Source organism: Zonotrichia albicollis, chromosome 33 (genome assembly GCF_047830755.1).
Source record: "Zonotrichia albicollis isolate bZonAlb1 chromosome 33, bZonAlb1.hap1, whole genome shotgun sequence".
NCBI classification, from domain to species: Eukaryota; Metazoa; Chordata; class Aves; order Passeriformes; family Passerellidae; genus Zonotrichia; species Zonotrichia albicollis.
Window position 1 is genome coordinate 1,513,626 of NC_133851.1, and position 20,675 is coordinate 1,534,300.

Genomic DNA, 20,675 nt, shown 5'->3' on the forward strand with positions numbered 1-20,675 from the left:
ACATTCCCATTCCCACATTCCCATTCCCACATTCCAATTCCCACATTCCCACATTTCAGCCCCTCTCCCTCCTCCTCCCCTGCCCCATTCCTGATGGAATTCCCACTCCTTGCATTTCACATTTCCCATCCCACAGAAGTCTGGGCTCCCTCCCTCTCTGCCTCCTCCTTTCCCACATTCCCACATTCCCACATTTCTCCTCCCCTCCCATTCCCTGTGGGATCCCCAGTCCTGCTTTTGGCCAGGACCGATCCCACTGAAATTTGGGATCCTGTTCTGGCTCCCTGCTCCCTGCCCACATTCCCATCCCTCCCATTCCCAGCTCCATTCCCCAGTTCCTGCTTTTTGGGCTGGCTCCATTCCCCATCCCATTGAAATCCTGGGATCCCACTGAGCTCTGGGATCCCGCGCTTGCCGTGAGCCATTCCCACATTCCCACATTCCAAACCCTTCCCTCCTCCTCTCCTCTCCCATTCCAGCTCAATTCCCGGCTCCGTTCCCAGTTCCTGCCTTTCGGGAATCCCACTGAAATCCCACTAAAACCTGGGATCCCACAGAAATCTGCTCTCCCTCCCTTCATCCCTCCTCCCTCCCCACATTCCCACATTCCAAACCCTTCCCTCCTCCTCCTCCCTTCCTCTCCCATTCCCAGTTTCCATTCCCGGCTCCATTCCTGGTTCCATCCCGGCTCCATTCCCAGTTCCTGCCTTTCGGGAATTCCTCATTTCCCATTCCAATCCCACTAAAACTCTGGGATCCCACTAAAATCTGGGATCCCACGCTTGCCCTGAGCCATTCCCACATTCCAATCCCTTCCCTCCTCCCCCTCCCTTCCTCTCCCATTCCCAGTTTCCATTCCCGGCTCAATTCCCGGCTCCGTTCCCAGTTCCTGCCTTTCGGGAATGCCACTCAAATCCCACTAAAACCCCACAGAAATCTGCTCTCCCTCCCTTTACCCTCCTCCCTCCCCACATTCCCACATTCCCATTCCCACATTCCAAACCCTTCCCTCCTCCTCCCCCTCCCTTCCTCTCCCATTCCCAGTTTCCATTTTCAGAGCAATTCCCGGCTCTGTTCCCAGTTCCAGTCCCACTCCCTGCCTTTCGGGAATTCCTCATTTCCCATTCTCACCCTACTAAAACTCTGGGATCTCACTGAAATCTGGGATCCCACGCTTGCCCTGAGCCATTCCCTCATTCCCATTCCCACATTCCAAACCCTTCCCTCCTCCTCCCCCTCCCTTTCCTCTCCCATTCCCGGCTCAATTCCCAGCTCCGTTCCCAGTTCCTGCCTTTCGGGAATGCCACTCAAATCCCACTAAAACCCCACAGAAATCTGCTCTCCCTCCCTTTGTCCTCCTCCTTCCCCACATTCCCACATTCCAAACCCTTCCCTGCTCCCCCTCCCTTCCTCTCCCATTCCCAGTTTCCATTTTCAGAGCAATTCCCGGCTCCGTTCCCAGTTCCATTCCCACTCCCTGCCTTTCGGGAATTTCTCATTTCCCATCCCAATCCCACTAAAAATCTGAATTCCCACAGAAATTTGGGCTCCCTCCCTTTACCCTCCTCCCTCCCCACATTCCCATTCCCACATTCCAAACCCTTCCCCTCCCTTCCTCTCCCATTCCCAGCCCCATTCCCGGCTCCATTCCCGGTTCCATCCTGGCTCCATTCCCAGTTCCTGCCTTTCGGGAATTCCTCATTTCCCCTTCCCACCCTACTAAAACTCTGGAATCCCACAGAAACCTGGGCTCTGTCCCTCCTCCCTCCCCACATTCCCACATTCCCATTCCCACATTCCAAACCCTTCCCTGCTCCCCCTCCCTTCCTCTCCCATTCCCAGTTTCCATTTTCAGAGCAATTCCCGGCTCCGTTCCCAGTTCCAGTCCCACTCCCTGCCTTTCGGGAATTCCTCATTTTCCATTCCAATCCCACTAAAAATCTGAATTCCCACAGAAATTTGGGCTCCCTCCCTGTGTCCCTCCTCCCTCCCCACATTCCCACTCCTCCTCCTCCCAGCCCCATTCCCAGTTTCCATTCCCAGTTTCCATTCCCAGCCCCATTCCCGGCTCCGTTCCCACTCCCTCCCTTTTGGGAATTCCTCATTTCCCATTCCAATCCCACTAAAACCTGGGATCCCACTAAAATCTAGGATCCCACGCTTGCCCTGAGCCATTCCCACATTCCCACATCCCAATCCCTCCCCCTCCCTTCCGCTCCCATTCCCAGTTTCCATTCCCGGCTCCGTTCCCAGTTCCTGCCTTTCGGGAATGCCACTCAAATCCCACTAAAACCCCACAGAAATCTGCTCTCCCTCCCTTTACCCTCCTCCCTCCCCACATTCCCACATTCCAAACCCTTCCCTGCTCCCCCTCCCTTCCTCTCCCATTCCCAGTTTCCATTTTCAGAGCAATTCCCGGCTCCATTCCCGGTTCCATCCTGGCTCCATTCCCAGTTCCTGCCTTTCGGGAATTCCTCATTTCCCATTCCAATCCCACTAAAACCCCACAGAAATTTGGGCTCTGTCCCTCCTCCCTCCCCACATTCCCACATTTCCATTCCCACATTCCAAACCCTTCCCTCCTCCTCCTCCCTTCCTCTCCCATTCCCAGCCCCATTCCCGGCTCCATTCCCAGTTCCTCCCTTTTGGGAATTCCTCATTTCCCATTCCAATCCCACTAAAACTCTGGGATCCCACAGAAATCTAGGATCCCACGCTTGCCCTGAGCCATTCCCACATTCCAATCCCTCCCCCTCCCTTCCTCTCCCATTCCCAGTTTCCATTCCCGGCTCCATTCCCAGTTCCTGCCTTTCGGGAATGCCACTCAAATCCCACTAAAACCCCACAGAAATCTGCTCTCCCTCCCTTTACCCTCCTCCCTCCCCACATTCCCACATTCCAAACCCTTCCCCTCCCTTCCTCTCCCATTCCCAGTTTCCATTCCCGGCTCCATTCCTGGTTCCATCCCGGCTCCATTCCCAGTTCCTGCCTTTCGGGAATTCCTCATTTCCCATTCCAATCCCACTAAAACTCTGGGATCCCACTAAAATCTGGGATCCCACGCTTGCCCTGAGCCATTCCCACATTCCAATCCCTTCCCTCCTCCCCCTCCCTTCCTCTCCCATTCCCAGTTTCCATTCCCGGCTCAATTCCCGGCTCCGTTCCCAGTTCCTGCCTTTCGGGAATGCCACTCAAATCCCACTAAAACCCCACAGAAATCTGCTCTCCCTCCCTTTACCCTCCTCCCTCCCCACATTCCCACATTCCCATTCCCACATTCCAAACCCTTCCCTCCTCCTCCCCCTCCCTTCCTCTCCCATTCCCAGTTTCCATTTTCAGAGCAATTCCCGGCTCTGTTCCCAGTTCCAGTCCCACTCCCTGCCTTTCGGGAATTCCTCATTTCCCATTCTCACCCTACTAAAACTCTGGGATCTCACTGAAATCTGGGATCCCACGCTTGCCCTGAGCCATTCCCTCATTCCCATTCCCACATTCCAAACCCTTCCCTCCTCCTCCCCCTCCCTTTCCTCTCCCATTCCCGGCTCAATTCCCAGCTCCGTTCCCAGTTCCTGCCTTTCGGGAATGCCACTCAAATCCCACTAAAACCCCACAGAAATCTGCTCTCCCTCCCTTTGTCCTCCTCCTTCCCCACATTCCCACATTCCAAACCCTTCCCTGCTCCCCCTCCCTTCCTCTCCCATTCCCAGTTTCCATTTTCAGAGCAATTCCCGGCTCCGTTCCCAGTTCCATTCCCACTCCCTGCCTTTCGGGAATTTCTCATTTCCCATCCCAATCCCACTAAAAATCTGAATTCCCACAGAAATTTGGGCTCCCTCCCTTTACCCTCCTCCCTCCCCACATTCCCATTCCCACATTCCAAACCCTTCCCCTCCCTTCCTCTCCCATTCCCAGCCCCATTCCCGGCTCCATTCCCGGTTCCATCCTGGCTCCATTCCCAGTTCCTGCCTTTCGGGAATTCCTCATTTCCCCTTCCCACCCTACTAAAACTCTGGAATCCCACAGAAACCTGGGCTCTGTCCCTCCTCCCTCCCCACATTCCCACATTCCCATTCCCACATTCCAAACCCTTCCCTGCTCCCCCTCCCTTCCTCTCCCATTCCCAGTTTCCATTTTCAGAGCAATTCCCGGCTCCGTTCCCAGTTCCAGTCCCACTCCCTGCCTTTCGGGAATTCCTCATTTTCCATTCCAATCCCACTAAAAATCTGAATTCCCACAGAAATTTGGGCTCCCTCCCTGTGTCCCTCCTCCCTCCCCACATTCCCACTCCTCCTCCTCCCAGCCCCATTCCCAGTTTCCATTCCCAGTTTCCATTCCCAGCCCCATTCCCGGCTCCGTTCCCACTCCCTCCCTTTTGGGAATTCCTCATTTCCCATTCCAATCCCACTAAAACCTGGGATCCCACTAAAATCTAGGATCCCACGCTTGCCCTGAGCCATTCCCACATTCCCACATCCCAATCCCTCCCCCTCCCTTCCGCTCCCATTCCCAGTTTCCATTCCCGGCTCCGTTCCCAGTTCCTGCCTTTCGGGAATGCCACTCAAATCCCACTAAAACCCCACAGAAATCTGCTCTCCCTCCCTTTACCCTCCTCCCTCCCCACATTCCCACATTCCAAACCCTTCCCTGCTCCCCCTCCCTTCCTCTCCCATTCCCAGTTTCCATTTTCAGAGCAATTCCCGGCTCCATTCCCGGTTCCATCCTGGCTCCATTCCCAGTTCCTGCCTTTCGGGAATTCCTCATTTCCCATTCCAATCCCACTAAAACCCCACAGAAATTTGGGCTCTGTCCCTCCTCCCTCCCCACATTCCCACATTTCCATTCCCACATTCCAAACCCTTCCCTCCTCCTCCTCCCTTCCTCTCCCATTCCCAGCCCCATTCCCGGCTCCATTCCCAGTTCCTCCCTTTTGGGAATTCCTCATTTCCCATTCCAATCCCACTAAAACTCTGGGATCCCACAGAAATCTAGGATCCCACGCTTGCCCTGAGCCATTCCCACATTCCAATCCCTCCCCCTCCCTTCCTCTCCCATTCCCAGTTTCCATTCCCGGCTCCATTCCCAGTTCCTGCCTTTCGGGAATGCCACTCAAATCCCACTAAAACCCCACAGAAATCTGCTCTCCCTCCCTTTACCCTCCTCCCTCCCCACATTCCCACATTCCAAACCCTTCCCCTCCCTTCCTCTCCCATTCCCAGCCCCATTCCTGGAGCAATTCCCGGTTCCATTCCCAGCCCCATTCCCGGCTCCATTCCCAGTTCCTGCCTTTCGGGAATTCCTCATTTCCCATTCCAATCCCACTAAAACCTGGAATCCCACTAAAATCTAGGATCCCACGCTTGCCCTGAGCCATTCCCACATTCCCTCATTCCAATTCCCACATTCCAATCCCTCCCCCTCCCTTCCTCTCCCATTCCCGGCTCAATTCCCGGCTCCATTCCCAGTTCCTGCCTTTCAGGAATGCCACTAAAATCCCACTAAAATCCCACAGAAATCTGCTCTCCCTCCCTTTACCCTCCTCCCTCCCCACATTCCCACATTCCCACATTCCAAACCCTTCCCTGCTCCCCCTCCCTTCCTCTCCCATTCCCAGCCCCATTCCCGGCTCCATTCCCGGTTCCATCCTGGCTCCATTCCCAGTTCCTGCCTTTCGGGAATTCCTCATTTCCCATTCCAATCCCACTAAAAATCTGCGATCCCACAGAAACCTGGGCTCTTTCCCTCCTCCCTCCCCACATTCCCACATTCCAAACCCTTCCCTCCTCCTCCTCCCTTCCTCTCTCATTCCCAGTTTCCATTCCCAGTTTCCATTCCCAGCCCCATTCCCGGCTCCATTCCCAGTTCCTCCCTTTCGGGAATGCCTCATTTCCCATTCCCACCCTACTAAAACCTGGGATCCCACTAAAATCTAGGATCCCACGCTTGCCCTGAGCCATTCCCACATTCCCACATTCCAATCCCTCCCCCTCCCTTTCCTCTCCCATTCCCGGAGCAATTCCCAGCTCCGTTCCCAGTTCCTGCCTTTCGGGAATGCCACTAAAATCCCACTAAAACCCCCCAGAAATCTGGGCTCTGTCCCTGTGTGCCTCCTCCCTCCCCACATTCCCACATTCCAAACCCTTCCCTCCTCCTCCTCCCTTCCTCTCCCATTCCCAGTTTCCATTCCCGGCTCAATTCCCGGCTCCATTCCCAGTTCCTGCCTTTCGGGAATGCCACTCAAATCCCACTAAAACCCCCCAGAAATCTGCTCTCCCTCCCTTTACCCTCCTCCCTCCTCCTCCTCCTCCTGCTGCTCCCCGAGCCATTCCCAGCTGGATTTTCCCTTGGATTCCAGGGATCTGCTCTTCCTGGAAGGTGAGCGGCGGCTGCGTGCGCGGGGCCAGCGCCGCCCTGCGCCCCGCGGGAATCCCGCGCTGCTTCCCGGGCATCCCCATCCAGGCACCCGCGGGCTTCCTCCCGCAAGGTAACCCCCAAAAAACCCCAAAAAAACCCTAAAAACCCCCCAAAAATCTCCCTTAGAAACCCCAAAAATACCCCTTAAAAAACCCCCCAAAAAACCCCAAAAAATCGCAAAAATCCCCCAAATATCCCCCCAAAAAACCCCAAAATCTCCCCAAAAATCTCCCTTTAAAAACCCCAAAAATCTCCCTTCAAAAACCCCCAAAAAACCCCAAAAAACCCCCCAAAAACCACCCCAAAAAACCCCAAAAAACCAAAAAAAAACCCCAGAAACCCCACAAAAATCCCCCCAAAAACACCCCAAAAAAACCCTCAAAAAAACCCAAAAATCCCCCAAAAAACCCCAAAAAATCCTCCTTAAAAAACCCCAAAAACCCCCCAAAATCCCCCTTAAAAAACCCCAAAAAACCCCAAACCCCCCCCCAAAAAAACCCCTAATACCCCCCAAAAAAACCCAAAACACCCCCCAAAAAACCCCACATTCCCCCTTAAAAAACCCAAAAAAACCCCAAACCCCCCCCAAAAAAACCCAAAAACCCCCCAAAAATCCCCCTTAAAAAACACCAAAAAACCCAAAAAAACCCCAAAAAAACCCCAAAAACCCCCCAAAAATCCCCCTTAAAAAACACCAAAAACCCCCAAAAAACCCCAAAACCCCCCCAAAAAACCCAAAAATCCCCCCCAAAAAACCCAAAAAACCCCCCAAAAACCCCCAAAAATCCCCCTTAAAAAACCCCAAAAAACCCCCCACAAAACCCCAAAAACCCCCCCAAAAAAACCAAAAAAAATCCTAAAACCCCCCCAAAAAAAACCAAAACCCCCTTAAAAAACCCCAAAAACCCCCCCAAAAAAATCCCAAAAAAATCCCAAACCCCCCCCCAAAAAAACCCAAAACACCCCCCAAAAAACCCCACATTCCCCCTTAAAAAACCCCAAAACCCCCCCAAAAAACCCCAAAACCCCCCCAAAAAAGACCCCTAATACCCCCCAAAAAACCCCAAAAATCCCCCCCAAAAACCCAAAAAACCCCCCAAAAAAGCCCAAAACCCCCCCCAAAAAAACCCCAAAAACCCCCCAAAAATCCCCCAAATATCCCCCAAAAACCCAAAACCCCCCCAAAAAACCCCAAAACACCCCCCAAAAAAACCCCAAAAAACCCCTAAAAAACCCCAAAAACCCCCCAAAAAACCCCCCCAAAAAACCCCCAATACCCCCCAAAAACCCTCCAAAAAACCCCCCAAAAACCCCAAAAAAACCCCAAAGACCCCCAAATATCCCCCTTAAAAACCCCCAAAAACCCCCCCAAAAAAATCCGACCCCCCCCCCCAAAAAACCCAAAAATCGCCCCAAAAACCCCCCAAAAAACCCCAAAAATCCCCCTTAAAACCCCAACTGGTTGAAAAAGCGATTTCAGGAATTCCCGGCTGGAATGAAGCGGGAGGAGGAGGGAAAAAAGCGGGAGAGGATTTTTTTTTTTATTTATTTATTTTTTTTTATTTTCTGGCCCCTCCTCCTTTGGGGTGGGATTTTGGGATTTGGGGATTTGGGAGGAGCCGGAGATTCCCGGAGCGCCTCCGGGATTTGGGGATTTGGGGCTGTTGGGATTGTCGGGCTCGGCACAGCAGCGGGATGAGGCTGCAGGAGATTCCCAAAGGTTGGTGGCAAACATTTTTGGGATTTTTGGGATTTTTGGGATTTGGGATTTGCCTCTGGATAGGCAGAGCTGGAATTTAGAGATCCTGGAATTCCCTTTTATATGGGAAACAGCTTTTGGGGTTGGGTCAGAGCTTTGTGGGATTGGGGTGAGGCTCCAGGAAATTCATAAATGTTGGTTCCAAAGGGGTTTTGGGATTTTTGGGATTTTTGGGATTTGGGGTTTGTCTGTAGATAGGCAGAGATGGAATTTGGTGTTCCTGGAATTCCCTTTTTTATGGGAAAAAGCTTTTGGGGTCGGATAAGATCTGGGTGGGATCGGGGTAAGGATCTGGGAGATTCCTTACCAGGGAATTTTTGGGATTTTTGGGGTTTTTGGGATTTGGGATTTATCTCTGGATAACCAGAGATGGAATTTAGAGATCCTGGAATTCCCTTTTTTTTATGGGAAAAAGCTTTTGAGGTCGGATAAGATCTGGGTGGGATCGGGGTAAGGATCTGGGAAATTCCTAAAGGTTGGTGCCAGAAGGTTTTTGGGATTTTTGGGATTTGGGATTTGCCCCTGGATAACCAGAGATGGAATTTAGAGATCCTGGAATTCCCTTTTTTATGGGAAAAAGCTTTTGGGGTCGGGACACAGACCTGGGATCATCCCAAAGATTGGTGCCAGGGATTTTTGGGATTTTTGGGATTTGGGATTTATCTCTGGCTAACCAGAGATGGAATTTGGTGTTCCTGGAATTCCCTTTTTTATGGGAAAAACCCCTTGGAGTTGAGTCAGAGCAGTGTGGGATCGGGGTGAGGCTGCAGGAGATTCCCAAAGGTTGGTGCTGAAGGGTTTTTGGGATTTTTGGGATTTTTGGGATTTGGGATTTGTCTGTGGATAGGCAGAGATGGAATTCAGAGATCCTGGAATTCCCTTTTTTATGGGAAAAAGCTTTTGGGATTGGGTCAGAGCCTTTTGGGGTTGGGACACAGACCTGGGATCTGTGCCAGGGATTTTTGGGATTTGGGATTTATCTCTGGATAACCAGAGATGGATTTTGGTGTTCCTGGAATTCCCTTTTTTATGGGAAAAAGCTTTTGGGGTCGGGTCAGAGCTTTGTGGGGTCGGGGTGAGGCTGCAGGAGATTGCTAAAGGTTGGTGCCAAAGGGATTTTTGGGATTTTTGGGATTTTTGGGATTTGGGATTTGCCTCTGGATAACCAGAAATGGAATTTAGAGATCCTGGAATTCCCTTTTTTATGGGAAAAAGCTTTTGGGGTCGGATAAGATCTGGGTGGGATCAGGGTAAGGATCTGGGAAATTCCTAAAGGTTGGTGCCAAAGGGATTTTTGGGATTTTTGGGATTTTTGGGATTTATCCCTCTATAACCAGAGATGGAATTTGGTGTTCCTGGAATTCCCTTTTTTATGGGAAAAAGCTTTTGGGGTCGGGTCAGAGCTTTGTGGGGTTGGGACACAGACCTGGGATCTGTGCCAGGGATTTTTGGGATTTTTGGGATTTTTGGGATTTGGGATTTGCCTCTGGATAACCAGAAATGGAATTTAGTGATCCTGGAATTCCCTTTTTTATGGGAAAAAGCTTTTGGGGTCGGGTCAGAGCTTTGTGGGATCAGGATGAGGCTCCAGGAGATTCCCAAGGGATTTTTTTGGGAATTTTTTTTGGATTTTTTGGGGGATTTTTTTGGAATTTTTTGGATTTTTTGGGGGATTTTTTGGTATTTTTTGGGGATTTTTTTGGATTTTTTGCGGATTTTTTGGGATTTTTGGGGATTTTTTTTGATTTTTTTGGGGATTTTTTGGGAATTTTTTTGGGATTTTTTTGGGATTTTTTGGGGGATTTTTGGGATTTGGGATTTGCCCCTGAAATGGGATTTAGGGATGTTGGAATTCCCTTTTTTCTTGGGATTTTTATCTGATCCAGGTGGGGTCAGGATGAGGCCAAAGGTTGGTCCCAGGGATTTTTGGGATTTTGGATATTTTTGGGATTTTTGGGATTTTTAGGATTTTTAGGATTTTGGGGATTTTTAGGATTTTTGGGATTTTTGGGATTTTTGGGATTTTTGGGATTTTTGGGATTTGCCCCTGGAACAGCTCCAGAGGGGAAATTTGGGAATTTTGGGATTCTTGGAATTCCCTGAGCAGGGATAGAGAAGTGAGAAATTTGGGAATTTTGGAGGGAATTTGGGAATTTTGGGGGAAATTTGGGAATTTTGGAGGGAATTTGGGAATCCTAAAGGGGAATTTAGGGATCCTGGAGAGGAGAAATTTGGGAATTCTGGAGAGGGAAAATTTGGGAATTTTTGAGGGGAATTTAGGGATATTTCAGGATAATTTTAGAAGGGAATTCAGGGATATTTAGGGATAATTCTGGAGGAGGATTTGGGGATCCTAAAGAGGGAATTTGGGAATTCTGGAGGGGAATTTAAGGATAATTTTGGAATGGAATTTGGGGATATTTGGGATAATTCTTGAGGGGAATTTAAGGATATTTCGGGATAATTTTAGAAGGGAATTCAGGGATATTTGGGATAATTCTGGAGGAGGATTTGGGGATTTTGCAGGGGAAATTTGGATATTCTGGAAGGAAATTTAGGATAATTCTGGAGGGGATTTTAGGAATAATTTTGAAGGGGAATTCAGGAATATTTCGGATAATTCTGGAGGAAAATTCAGGGATATTTAAGGATAATTCTGAAGGAAAATTCAGGGATATTTGGGATAATTCTGAAGGAAAATTTAGGAATAATTCTGAAAGGGAATTTGGGGATATTTAAGGATAATTCTGAAGGAAAATTTAGGAATAATTCTGGAGGAAAATTCAGGGATATTTAAGGATAATTTTGAAGGGGAATTTGGGGATATTTTGGATAATTTTGAAGGGGAATTCAGGAATATTTTGGGATAATTCTGGAGGAAAATTCAGGGATATTTAAGGATAATTCTGAAAGGGAATTTGGGGATATTTTGGATAATTCTAAAGGGGAATTTAGGAATAATTTTGAAGGGAATTCAGGGATATTTGGGGATAATTCTGGAGGAAAATCCAGGGATATTTAGGATAATTTTAAAGGGGAATTCAGGAATATTTAAGGATAATTCTGGAGGGGAATTCAGGGATATTTGGGATAATTTTGAAGGGGAATTTAGGGATATTTAAGGATAATTTTGAAGGGGAATTTAGGAATAATTTTAAAGGGGAATTCAGGAATATTTTGGATAATTCTGGAGGAGAATTCAGGGATATTTAGGAATAATTCTGAAGGAAAATCCAGGGATATTTAAGCACCATTCCAAAGGAACATTTGAAAATCCCACTGAGGGAATTTGCCAATTCTGGAATTACCAAACCAACCCAACCCTTGTAAAAAATCCCGAATTTTCCGTGGAATTCTCCCCCTGGAGCATCGGGAATTTCCCGGCCCGACATTCCCAACATTCCCCGGGCTGGGAACGGCTCCTCCCGACCTTTCCCAGGCTTTTCCCGGGAATTTGGGAATTTTCCAAGCCCTCCCTTTGCCCTCGGGAGGGTTTGGGAATGTTTGGGAAACTCCCAGGGAGATTTTTTATTTTTTTATTTATTTTTCCCCCCGAGCCAAAAATTCCAGCTGGGCCGGAAAAAGTTTGGAAATCTCATTCCCAGCTGCTGCAGGGGGAATTTTCCAGCCCAAAATTCCGATTGTTCCCACGGAACTGGGGGAGGGGAGGGGGGAAGGGATTTGGGATGGGGAGGGGGAGGGGATTTGGGAGGGAATTTGGGGTTGGGGGATTTGGGGTTTGGGATTGGGGGATTTGGGATCAGAATTTGGGATTGGGGAGGGAAATTTGGGGTTGGGGAGGGGATTTGGGGTGGGGGGGTTTGGGATTGGAGTTTGGGATTGGGGAGAGAAATTTGGGGTGGGGGGATTTGGGATGGGGGAATTTGGGATTTTTGATTGGGGAGGGGATTTGGGATTGGGGATGGAAATTTGGGGTTGGGGAGGGGATTTGGGATTGGGATTTGGGATTGGGGAGGGGATTTGGGTTTGGGGTGAGGGAGGGAATTTGGGATTGGGGGATTTGGGATCAGAATTTGGGACTGGGGAATTTGGGGTTGGGGAGGGAAATTTGGGGTGGGGGGATTTGGGATCAGGGGAAATTTGGGATCAGGGAGGGGATTTGGGGTGGGGGATTTGGGATCAGGAGGGGAAGGGGATTTGGGGTTTGGGATTGGGGAATTTGGGATGGGGGGGATTTGGGATCGGAGTTTGGGATTGGGGGATTTGGGACTGGGGAGGGGATTTGAGGTGGGGGGGTTTGGGATCAGAATTTGGGATTGGGGAGGGGATTTGGGGTGGGGGGATTTGGGATCAGGAGGGGAAGGGGGAGGGGGTTTGGGATTGGGGAGGGAAATTTGGGGTGGGGGGGATTTGGGATTGTTTGGGATTGGGGAATTGGGGGGATTTGGGATCAGGAGGGGAAGGGGGAGGGGATTTGGGATTGGGGAGGGAAATTTAGGATTTGGGGTGAGGGAGGGAATTTGGGGTGGGGGATTTGGGATCAGAATTTGGGATTGGGGAGGGAATTTGGGGTGGGGGGATTTGGGATCGGAGTTTGGGATTGGGGAATTTGGGATGGGGGAAAGCAAATTTGGGATCAGGGAGGGGGGAGGGAATTTGGGACTTGGGATGGGGGAATTTGGGATCAGGGGAAATTTGGGATGGGGAGGGAAATTTGGGATCAGAGAGGGGATTTGGGGTGGGGGGATTTGGGATCAGAATTTGGAATTGAGGAGGGAATTTGGGGTTGGGGAGGGGGTTTGGGATTGGGGAATTTGGGATTTGGGGTGGGGGGATTTGGGATTGGGGGATTTGGGATCAGAATTTGGGATTGGGGGATTTGGGGTTTGGGATTTGGGATTTTGGGATGGGGGAAAGGAAATTTGGGATCAGGGAGGGGAAGGAGGAGGGGATTTGGGGTGGGGGGATTTGGGATTGGGGATTTTGGGATGAGGAATGGGAGGAGGGAATTCCCAATTCCAGGGGGGATTTTGGGATGAGGAATGGGGGGAAATTCCCATTTCCAGGGGTGATTTTGGCCCCATCCCATTGTGTTTTGTGTTTTGTGTTCCCGTTTTTCCCAGGCCGCGGGGATTTGGGATGAGGAATGGGGGGAAATTCCCATTTCCAGGGGGGATTTTGGGATCAGGAATGGGGGGAAATTCTCGTTTCCAGGGGGGATTTTGGCCCCATCCCATTGGATTTTGTGTTTTGTGTTCCGGTTTCCCGCAGGCCGCGGGGATTTGGGATGAGGAATGGGAGGAGGGAATTTTCATTTCCAGGGGGGATTTTGGCCCCATCCCATTGGTTTTGTGTTTTTGTGTTCCGTTTTTCCCAGGCCGTGGGGATTTGGGATGAGGAATGGGGGGAAATTCCCAAATCCAGGGGGGATTTTGGGATCAGGAATGGGGGGAAATTCTCAATTCCAGGGGGATTTTGGCCCCATCCCATTGGTTTCTGTGTTTTTGTGTTCCCGTTCCCCCCAGCCCGCGGGGATTCGCCCCTGGAGCAGGAATGGGGGGAAATTCTCGTTTCCAGGGGTGATTTTGGCCCCATCCCATTGGTTTCTGTGTTTTTGTGTTTTTGTGTTCCCGTTTCCCGCAGGCCGCGGGGATTTTGGGATCAGGAATGGGAGGAGGGAATTCCCAATTCCAGGGGGGATTTTGGCCCCATCCCATTGGATTTTGTGTTCCCGTTTTTCCCAGGCCGCGGGGATTTGGGATGAGGAATGGGGGGAAATTCCCATTTCCAGGGGTGATTTTGGGATCAGGAATGGGGGGAAATTCCCATTTCCAGGGGTGATTTTGGCCCCATCCCATTGGGATTTTGTGTTTTTGTGTTTTTGTGTTCCGTTTTTCCCAGGCCGCGGGGATTCGCCCCTGGAGCAGGAATGGGGGGAAATTCCCATTTCCAGGGGGGATTTTGGGATCAGGATTGGGGGGAAATTCTCAATTCCTGGGGGGATTTTGGGATCAGGATTGGGGGGAAGTTCCCAATTCCAGGGGTGATTTTGGCCCCATCCCATTGGTTTTTGTGTTTTTGTGTTTTTGTGTTCCGTTTTTCCCAGCCCGCGGGGATTCGCCCCTGGAGCAGGAATGGGGGGAAATTCCCAATTCCAGGGGGATTTTGGCCCCATCCCGTTGGTTTCTGTGTTTTTGTGTTCCCGTTTTTCCCAGGCCGCGGGGATTTGGGATGAGGAATGGGGGGAAATTCCCATTTCCAGGGGTGATTTTGGCCCCATCCATTGGATTTTGTGTTCCCGTTCCCCCGCAGGCCGCGGGGATTTGGGATGAGGAATGGGGGGAAATTCTCAATTCCAGGGGGGATTTTGGGATCAGGAATGGGGGGAAATTCCCATTTCCAGGGGGGATTTTGGGATCAGAAATGGGGGAAAATTCCCAAATCCAGGGGGGATTTTGGGATCAGGAATGGGGGGAAATTCCCATTTCCAGGGGGGATTTTGGCCCCATCCCATTGGATTTTGTGTTTTTGTGTTCCCGTTTTTCCCAGCCCGTGGGGATTCGCCCCTGGAGCAGGAATGGGGGGAAATTCTCAATTCCAGGGGGGATTTTGGCCCCATCCCATTGGTTTTTGTGTTCCCGTTTTTCCCAGGCCGCGGGGATTCGCCCCTGGAGCAGGAATGGGGGGAAATTCCCATTTCCAGGGGGGATTTTGGCCCCATCCCATTGGATTTTGTGTTTTGTGTTCCCGTTTTTCCCAGCCCGCGGGGATTTGGGATGAGGAATGGGGGGAAATTCTCAATTCCAGGGGGGATTTTGGGATCAGGAATGGGGGGAAATTCCCATTTCCAGGGGGATTTTGGCCCCATCCCATTGGATTTTGTGTTCTGTTTTTCCCAGCCCGCGGGGATTCGCCCCTGGAGCAGGAATGGGGGGAAATTCTCAATTCCAGGGGGATTTTGGCCCCATCCCATTGGTTTCTGTGTTTTGTGTTCTGTTTTTCCCAGCCCGCGGGGATTCGCCCCTGGAGCAGGAATTCCACCCGGCCGGGGGGGGAGGGGCAGCGCGGAGCCCCCCCAGCCCCCGCTCGTCCCCGCGCTCGCCCGGTGAGGAACCAAAATGGGCCCAAAATGGGCCCAAAATGTGCCCAAAATGGGCCCTGAATATCCCCAAAATATTCCCCAAAATGTTCCCAAAATATCCCCAAAATGTCTCCAAAATATTCCCAGAATGTTCCCAAAATGTGCCCAAAATATTCCCAAAATATTCCCCAAAATGTCCCCAGAATATTCCCAGAATGTTCCCAAAATGTCCCCAGAATATTCCCAGAATGTTCCCAAAATATCCCCAAAATATTCCCTGAATGTCCCCAAAATATTACCCAAAATGTTCCCAAAATGTCCTCAGAATGTCCCCAAAATAGTCCCTGAATGTCCCCAAAATGTTCCCTGAATATTCCCAAAATGTCCCCAAAATATTCCCTGAATATCCCCTGAATGTGCCCAAAATGTGCCCTGAATGTCCCCAAAATGTGCCCTGAATGTCCCCAAAATATCCCCAAAATGTGCCCTGAATGTCCCCAAAATGTCCCTAAAATGTTCCCAAAATATCCCCAAAATATTCCCTGAATGTCCCCAAAATATCCCCAAAATGTTCCCAAAATGTCCCCAGAATATTCCCTGAATATCCCCAAAATGTTCCCAGAACGTCTCCAGAATATTCCTTGAATGTCCCCAAAATGTGCCCTGAATGTCCCCAAAATGTCCCCAAAATGTCCCTAAAATGTTCCCAAAATATTCCCTGAATATTCCCAAAATATTTCCCAAAATATTCCTAAAATATTCCCCAAAATATCCCCAAAATATTCCCCAAATATTCCCTGAATGTCCCCAAAATATTCCCCAAAATGTCCCCAATATATTCCCAGAATGTCCCCAGAATATTCCCAAAATATTCCCTGAATGTCCCCAAAATGTGCCCAAAATATTCCCAAAGTATTCCCCAAAATGTGCCCTGAATGTCCTCAAAATGTTCCCAAAATGTCCCCAAAATATTCCCTGAATGTCCCCAAAATGTCCCCAAAATATTCCCCAAAATGTTCCCAGAATATTCCCAAAATATTCCCAAAATATTCCTAAAATATTCCCCAAAATATTCTCTGAATGTTCCCAAAATGTCCCTAAAATATTCCCCAAAATGTTCCCTGAATATTCCCTGAATGTGCCCTGAATGTTCCCAGAATATCCCCAAAATATTCCCAAAGTATTCCCCAAAATATTCCCCAAAATGTTCCCTGAATGTCCCCAAAATGTCCCTAAAATGTCCCCAAAATATTCCCCAAAATGTTCCCCAAAATGTGCCCAAAATGTGCCCAAAATATTCCCCAAAATGTCCCCAGAATGTTCCCAAAATGTTCCCAGAATATTCCCAAAATATTCCTAAAATGTTCCCTGAATATTCCTTGAATATTCCCAAAATATTCCCCAAAATATTCCCTGAATATTCCCAAAATATTCCCAGAATATCCCCAAAATATTCCCTGAATATCCCCAAAATGTTCCCAGAATGTCCCCAGAATATTCCTTGAATGTCCCCAAAATGTTCCCAGAATGTCCCCAAAATGTGCCCAGAATGTCCCCAAAATATTCCCTGAATATCCCCAAAATGTCCCCAAAATGTCAGGAGGGGAGGGGAGGATCCAGGATGGAATTCCGGGGAAAAGCTGAGGGGAGGAATCGCAGCCCTGATCCCAAATCCCTGATCCCTTCCCAAATCCCATCCCTAATCCCAAATCCCTTCCCAAATCCCTTCCCGGATCCCAAATCCCTTCCCCGTTTCCCATTCCTGATTCCTTTTCCCAAATCCCTCTCTTGGTTCCATTTTTCCCATTTTCCCCTCTCTCCACCCCTGGAATTTTCCCTCTCATCCCGTTTTTTTCCTTATCCCATTTCCCCCTCCCCTGACCCCATTTCTTCATTTTCCCCTCTCCTGACCCCATTTCTGCAGCAATTCCACCCAATTTATCCCAAATTTCCCCTCTCCTGACCCCATTTTCTGGGAATTCCACCCCATTTATCCCCATTTTCCCCTCTCTTGACCCCATTTCTCCAGGAATTCCACCCCATTCCCCTCTCCTGACCCCATTTCCCCTCTCCTGACCCCATTTCTTCTGGGAATTCCACCCCATTTTCCCCTCTCCTGACCCTATTCCCCCATTTATTCCCCCGTTTATTTCCCCATGTATTTCCCCATTTATTTCCCCATTTATTCCCCCATTTATTCCCCCATTTATTCCCCCATTTATTCCCCCATTTATTTCCCCATTTATTTCCCCATTTATTCCCCCGTTTATTCCCCCGTTTATTTCCCCATTTATTTCCCCATTTATTCCCCCATTTATTTCCCCATTTCCCCATTTATTTCCCCATTTCCCCATTTCTCCATTCCCCCTCTCCTGACCCCATTCCCCCATTTATTCCCCCATTTATTTCCCCATTCCCCCATTTATCCCCCATTTATTCCCCCATTTATTCCCCCATTTATTTCCCCATTATTCCCCCATTTATTCCCCCATTTATTCCCCCATTTATTCCCCCATTTATTTCCCCATTTCCCCATTTATCCCCCATTTATCCCCCGTTTATTCCCCATTTCCCCCCCCTGACCCTGTCCCGCTGTGTCGCAGCCACCTCCATCAAGGTGGAGCTGTCCTCGGACGAGGAGGGTCCGGTCCGGCCGCTGTCGCGCGAGGGCCGCGAGGGGGCGCGCGAGGGCTCCCCCCTGGCCGAGCCCTTCCCGGAGCCGTTCCCGGAGCCGGGCGGGATCCGCCTGCCCAACGGGAAACTCAAATGTGATGTGTGCGGGATGGTGTGCATCGGGCCCAACGTGCTGATGGTGCACAAGCGCAGCCACACCGGTGAGGGACGGGAAAAATGGGGAAAAAATGGGAATTTGGGGGAAAAAATGGAATTTATGGGGTCTGGGAATGGGGATTCCTGAGTGCAGCATGGTGTGCATCGGGCCCAACGTGCTGATGGTGCACAAGCGCAGCCACACCGGTGAGGAAATGGGGAAAAAAATGGGAATTTTGGGGAAAAAATGGGAATTTTGGGGAAAAAATGGGAATTTGGGGAAAAAACAGGGAAAAAATGGGAATTTTGGGGAAAAAATGGGAGTTCTGAGTGTGGGATTGGGCCCAACGTGCTGATGGTGCACAAACGCAGCCACACCGGTGAGAAAATGGGAAAAAATGGCGAAAAAATCGGAAAAAAATTGGAAAAAACGGGGGAAAAATGGGATTATAGGAGATGGGATTGGGGTTTGGGCGGCATCGGGGCCAATGTGCTGATGGTGCACAAGCGCAGCCACACCGGTGAGGGAATGGGGGAAAAACCAGTGAAAATGAGAAAAACCAGGGGAAAAAATGGGGAAAAATGGGAAAAAACAGGGAAAAAATGGGAGTTCTGGGACCTGGGAATGGGGATTCCTGAGTGTGGGATTGGGCCCAACGTGCTGATGGTGCACAAGCGCAGCCACACCGGTGAGAGAATGGGGGGAAAAATGTGAAATTTGGGGAAAAAATGGGAATTTGGGGGAAAAAAATGGGAGTTCTAGGGGCTGGGAATGGGGATTCTGGAGTGCAGCATGGTGTGCAATGGGGCCAACGTGCTGATGGTGCACAAGCGCAGCCACACCGGTGAGAAAACGGGGGAAAATGGGGGAAAAATTGGAATAAAATGGGAATTTTGGGAAAAAACAGGGAAAAAATGGGAGTTCTGGGGGCTGAGAATGGGGATTTGGGGTTTGGGATTCCTGAGTGCAGCATGGTGTGCATCGGGCCCAACGTGCTGATGGTGCACAAACGCAGCCACACCGGTGAGAAAATGGGAAAAAATGGCGAAAAAATCGGAAAAAAATTGGAAAAAACGGGGGAAAAATGGGATTATAGGAGATGGGATTGGGGTTTGGGCTGCATCGGGCTCAACGTGCTGATGGTGCACAAGTGCAGCCACACCGGTGAGGAACGGGGGGAAATGGGGAAAAAAAGTGGATTTTGTGGAAAAAATGGGAATTTTGGGGAAAAAAACGGGGAAAAAATGGGAGTTCTGGGGGCTGGGAATGGGAATTCCTGAGTGCAGCATGGTGTGCATCAGGCCCAACGTGCTGATGGTGCACAAGCGCAGCCACACCGGTGAGGAAATGGGGGGAAATGGGGAAAAAATGGGAATTTTGGGGAAAAAACGGGAGTTTTGGGGAAAAAAATGGGAATTTTGGGGGGAAAAAATGGGAATTTTGGGGAAAAAATGGGAGTTCTGGGGGTTGGGAATGGGGTTTGGGTGGCATCGGGCCCAACGTGCTGGTGGTGCACAAGCGCAGCCACACCGGTGAGGGAATGGGGCAAAAACCAGTGAAAATGGGAAAAAACAGGGGAAAAAATGGGGGAAAAATGGGGGAAAAAATGGAAAAAAATGGGGGAAAAATTGGAAAATAATGGGAATTTTGGGGAAAAAAATGGGAGTTCTGGGGGCTGGGAATGGTGGGATTTGGGCTGCATCGGGCCCAACGTGCTCATGGTGCACAAGCGCAGCCACACCGGTGAGGGAACGGGGAAAATGGGGAAAAAAATGGGAATTTTGGGGAAAAAACGGGGAAAAAATGGGAGTTCTGGGAGCTGGGATTGGGGATTCCTGAGTGTGGGGTTTGGGCTACATCGGGCTCAACGTGCTGATGGTGCACAAGCGCAGCCACACCGGTGAGGAAATGGGAAAAAATGGGGAAAAAATTGGAAAAAAATCGGAAAAAAAATTGGAAAAAAATCGGAAAAAAATTGGAAAAAAATTGGAAAAAATTTGGAAAAAAATGAGAATTTTGGGGAAAAAAATGGGAGTTCTGGGGGCTGGGAATGGGGGTCTGGGATACATCGGGCCCAACGTGCTGATGGTGCACAAGCGCAGCCACACCGGTGAGGGAACGGGGGAAAAAAACGGGGAAAAAATGGGGGAAAAAAAAGGGAAAAATGGGAATTTTGGGATTTCCAGGAGAACGACCCTTCCAGTGCCTTGGGGTTAAATTTCGGATTTTTATTGGGTTTATTTTGGGGTTTTTCAGGAGAACGACCCTTCCAGTGCCAGCAGTGCGGGTTTATGGTTAAATTGGGGATTTTTATTTGGGGTTTTTATTTGGGATTTTCAGGCGGGTTTATGGTTAAATTTGGGGTTTTTTTGGGATTTTCAGGAGAACGACCCTTCCAGTGCCAGCAGTGTGGATTTGGGGTTAAATTTGGGATTTTTATTGGGGTTTTTTTGGGATTTCCAGGAGAACGACCCTTCCAGTGCCTTGGGGTTAAATTTGGGATTTTTATTGGGTTTTTATTTGGGATTTTCAGGAGAACGACCCTTCCAGTGCCAGCAGTGCGGGTTTATGGTTAAATTTGGGATTTTTATTGGGATTTTATTTGGGATTTCCAGGAGAACGACCCTTCCAGTGCCAGCAGTGCGGGTTTATGGTTACATTTGGGGTTTTTATTTGGGATTTTCAGGTGGGTT

General features: G+C 49.6%; 1 protein-coding gene across 7 annotated transcripts in view; it reads left to right on the forward strand.

Moving 5' to 3' along the window:
* Positions 1 to 20,675, forward strand: part of LOC113460784 (zinc finger protein Eos) — a 52,169-nt gene that overhangs the window by 15,202 nt on the left and 16,292 nt on the right. For 5 of the 7 annotated variants that reach the window (XM_074530694.1, XM_074530691.1, XM_074530695.1 and 2 more), the window contains exons 3-5: positions 6,353 to 6,481; positions 15,138 to 15,236; positions 17,816 to 18,046. In XM_074530694.1, the coding sequence (XP_074386795.1) occupies positions 6,353 to 6,481; positions 15,138 to 15,236; positions 17,816 to 18,046 (459 nt within the window). Of the gene's footprint in view, positions 1 to 6,352; positions 6,482 to 7,870; positions 8,132 to 15,137; positions 15,237 to 17,815; positions 18,047 to 20,675 lie in introns of those variants that run through there. The other 2 variants (XM_074530697.1, XM_074530696.1) reach the window with 2 other exon arrangements.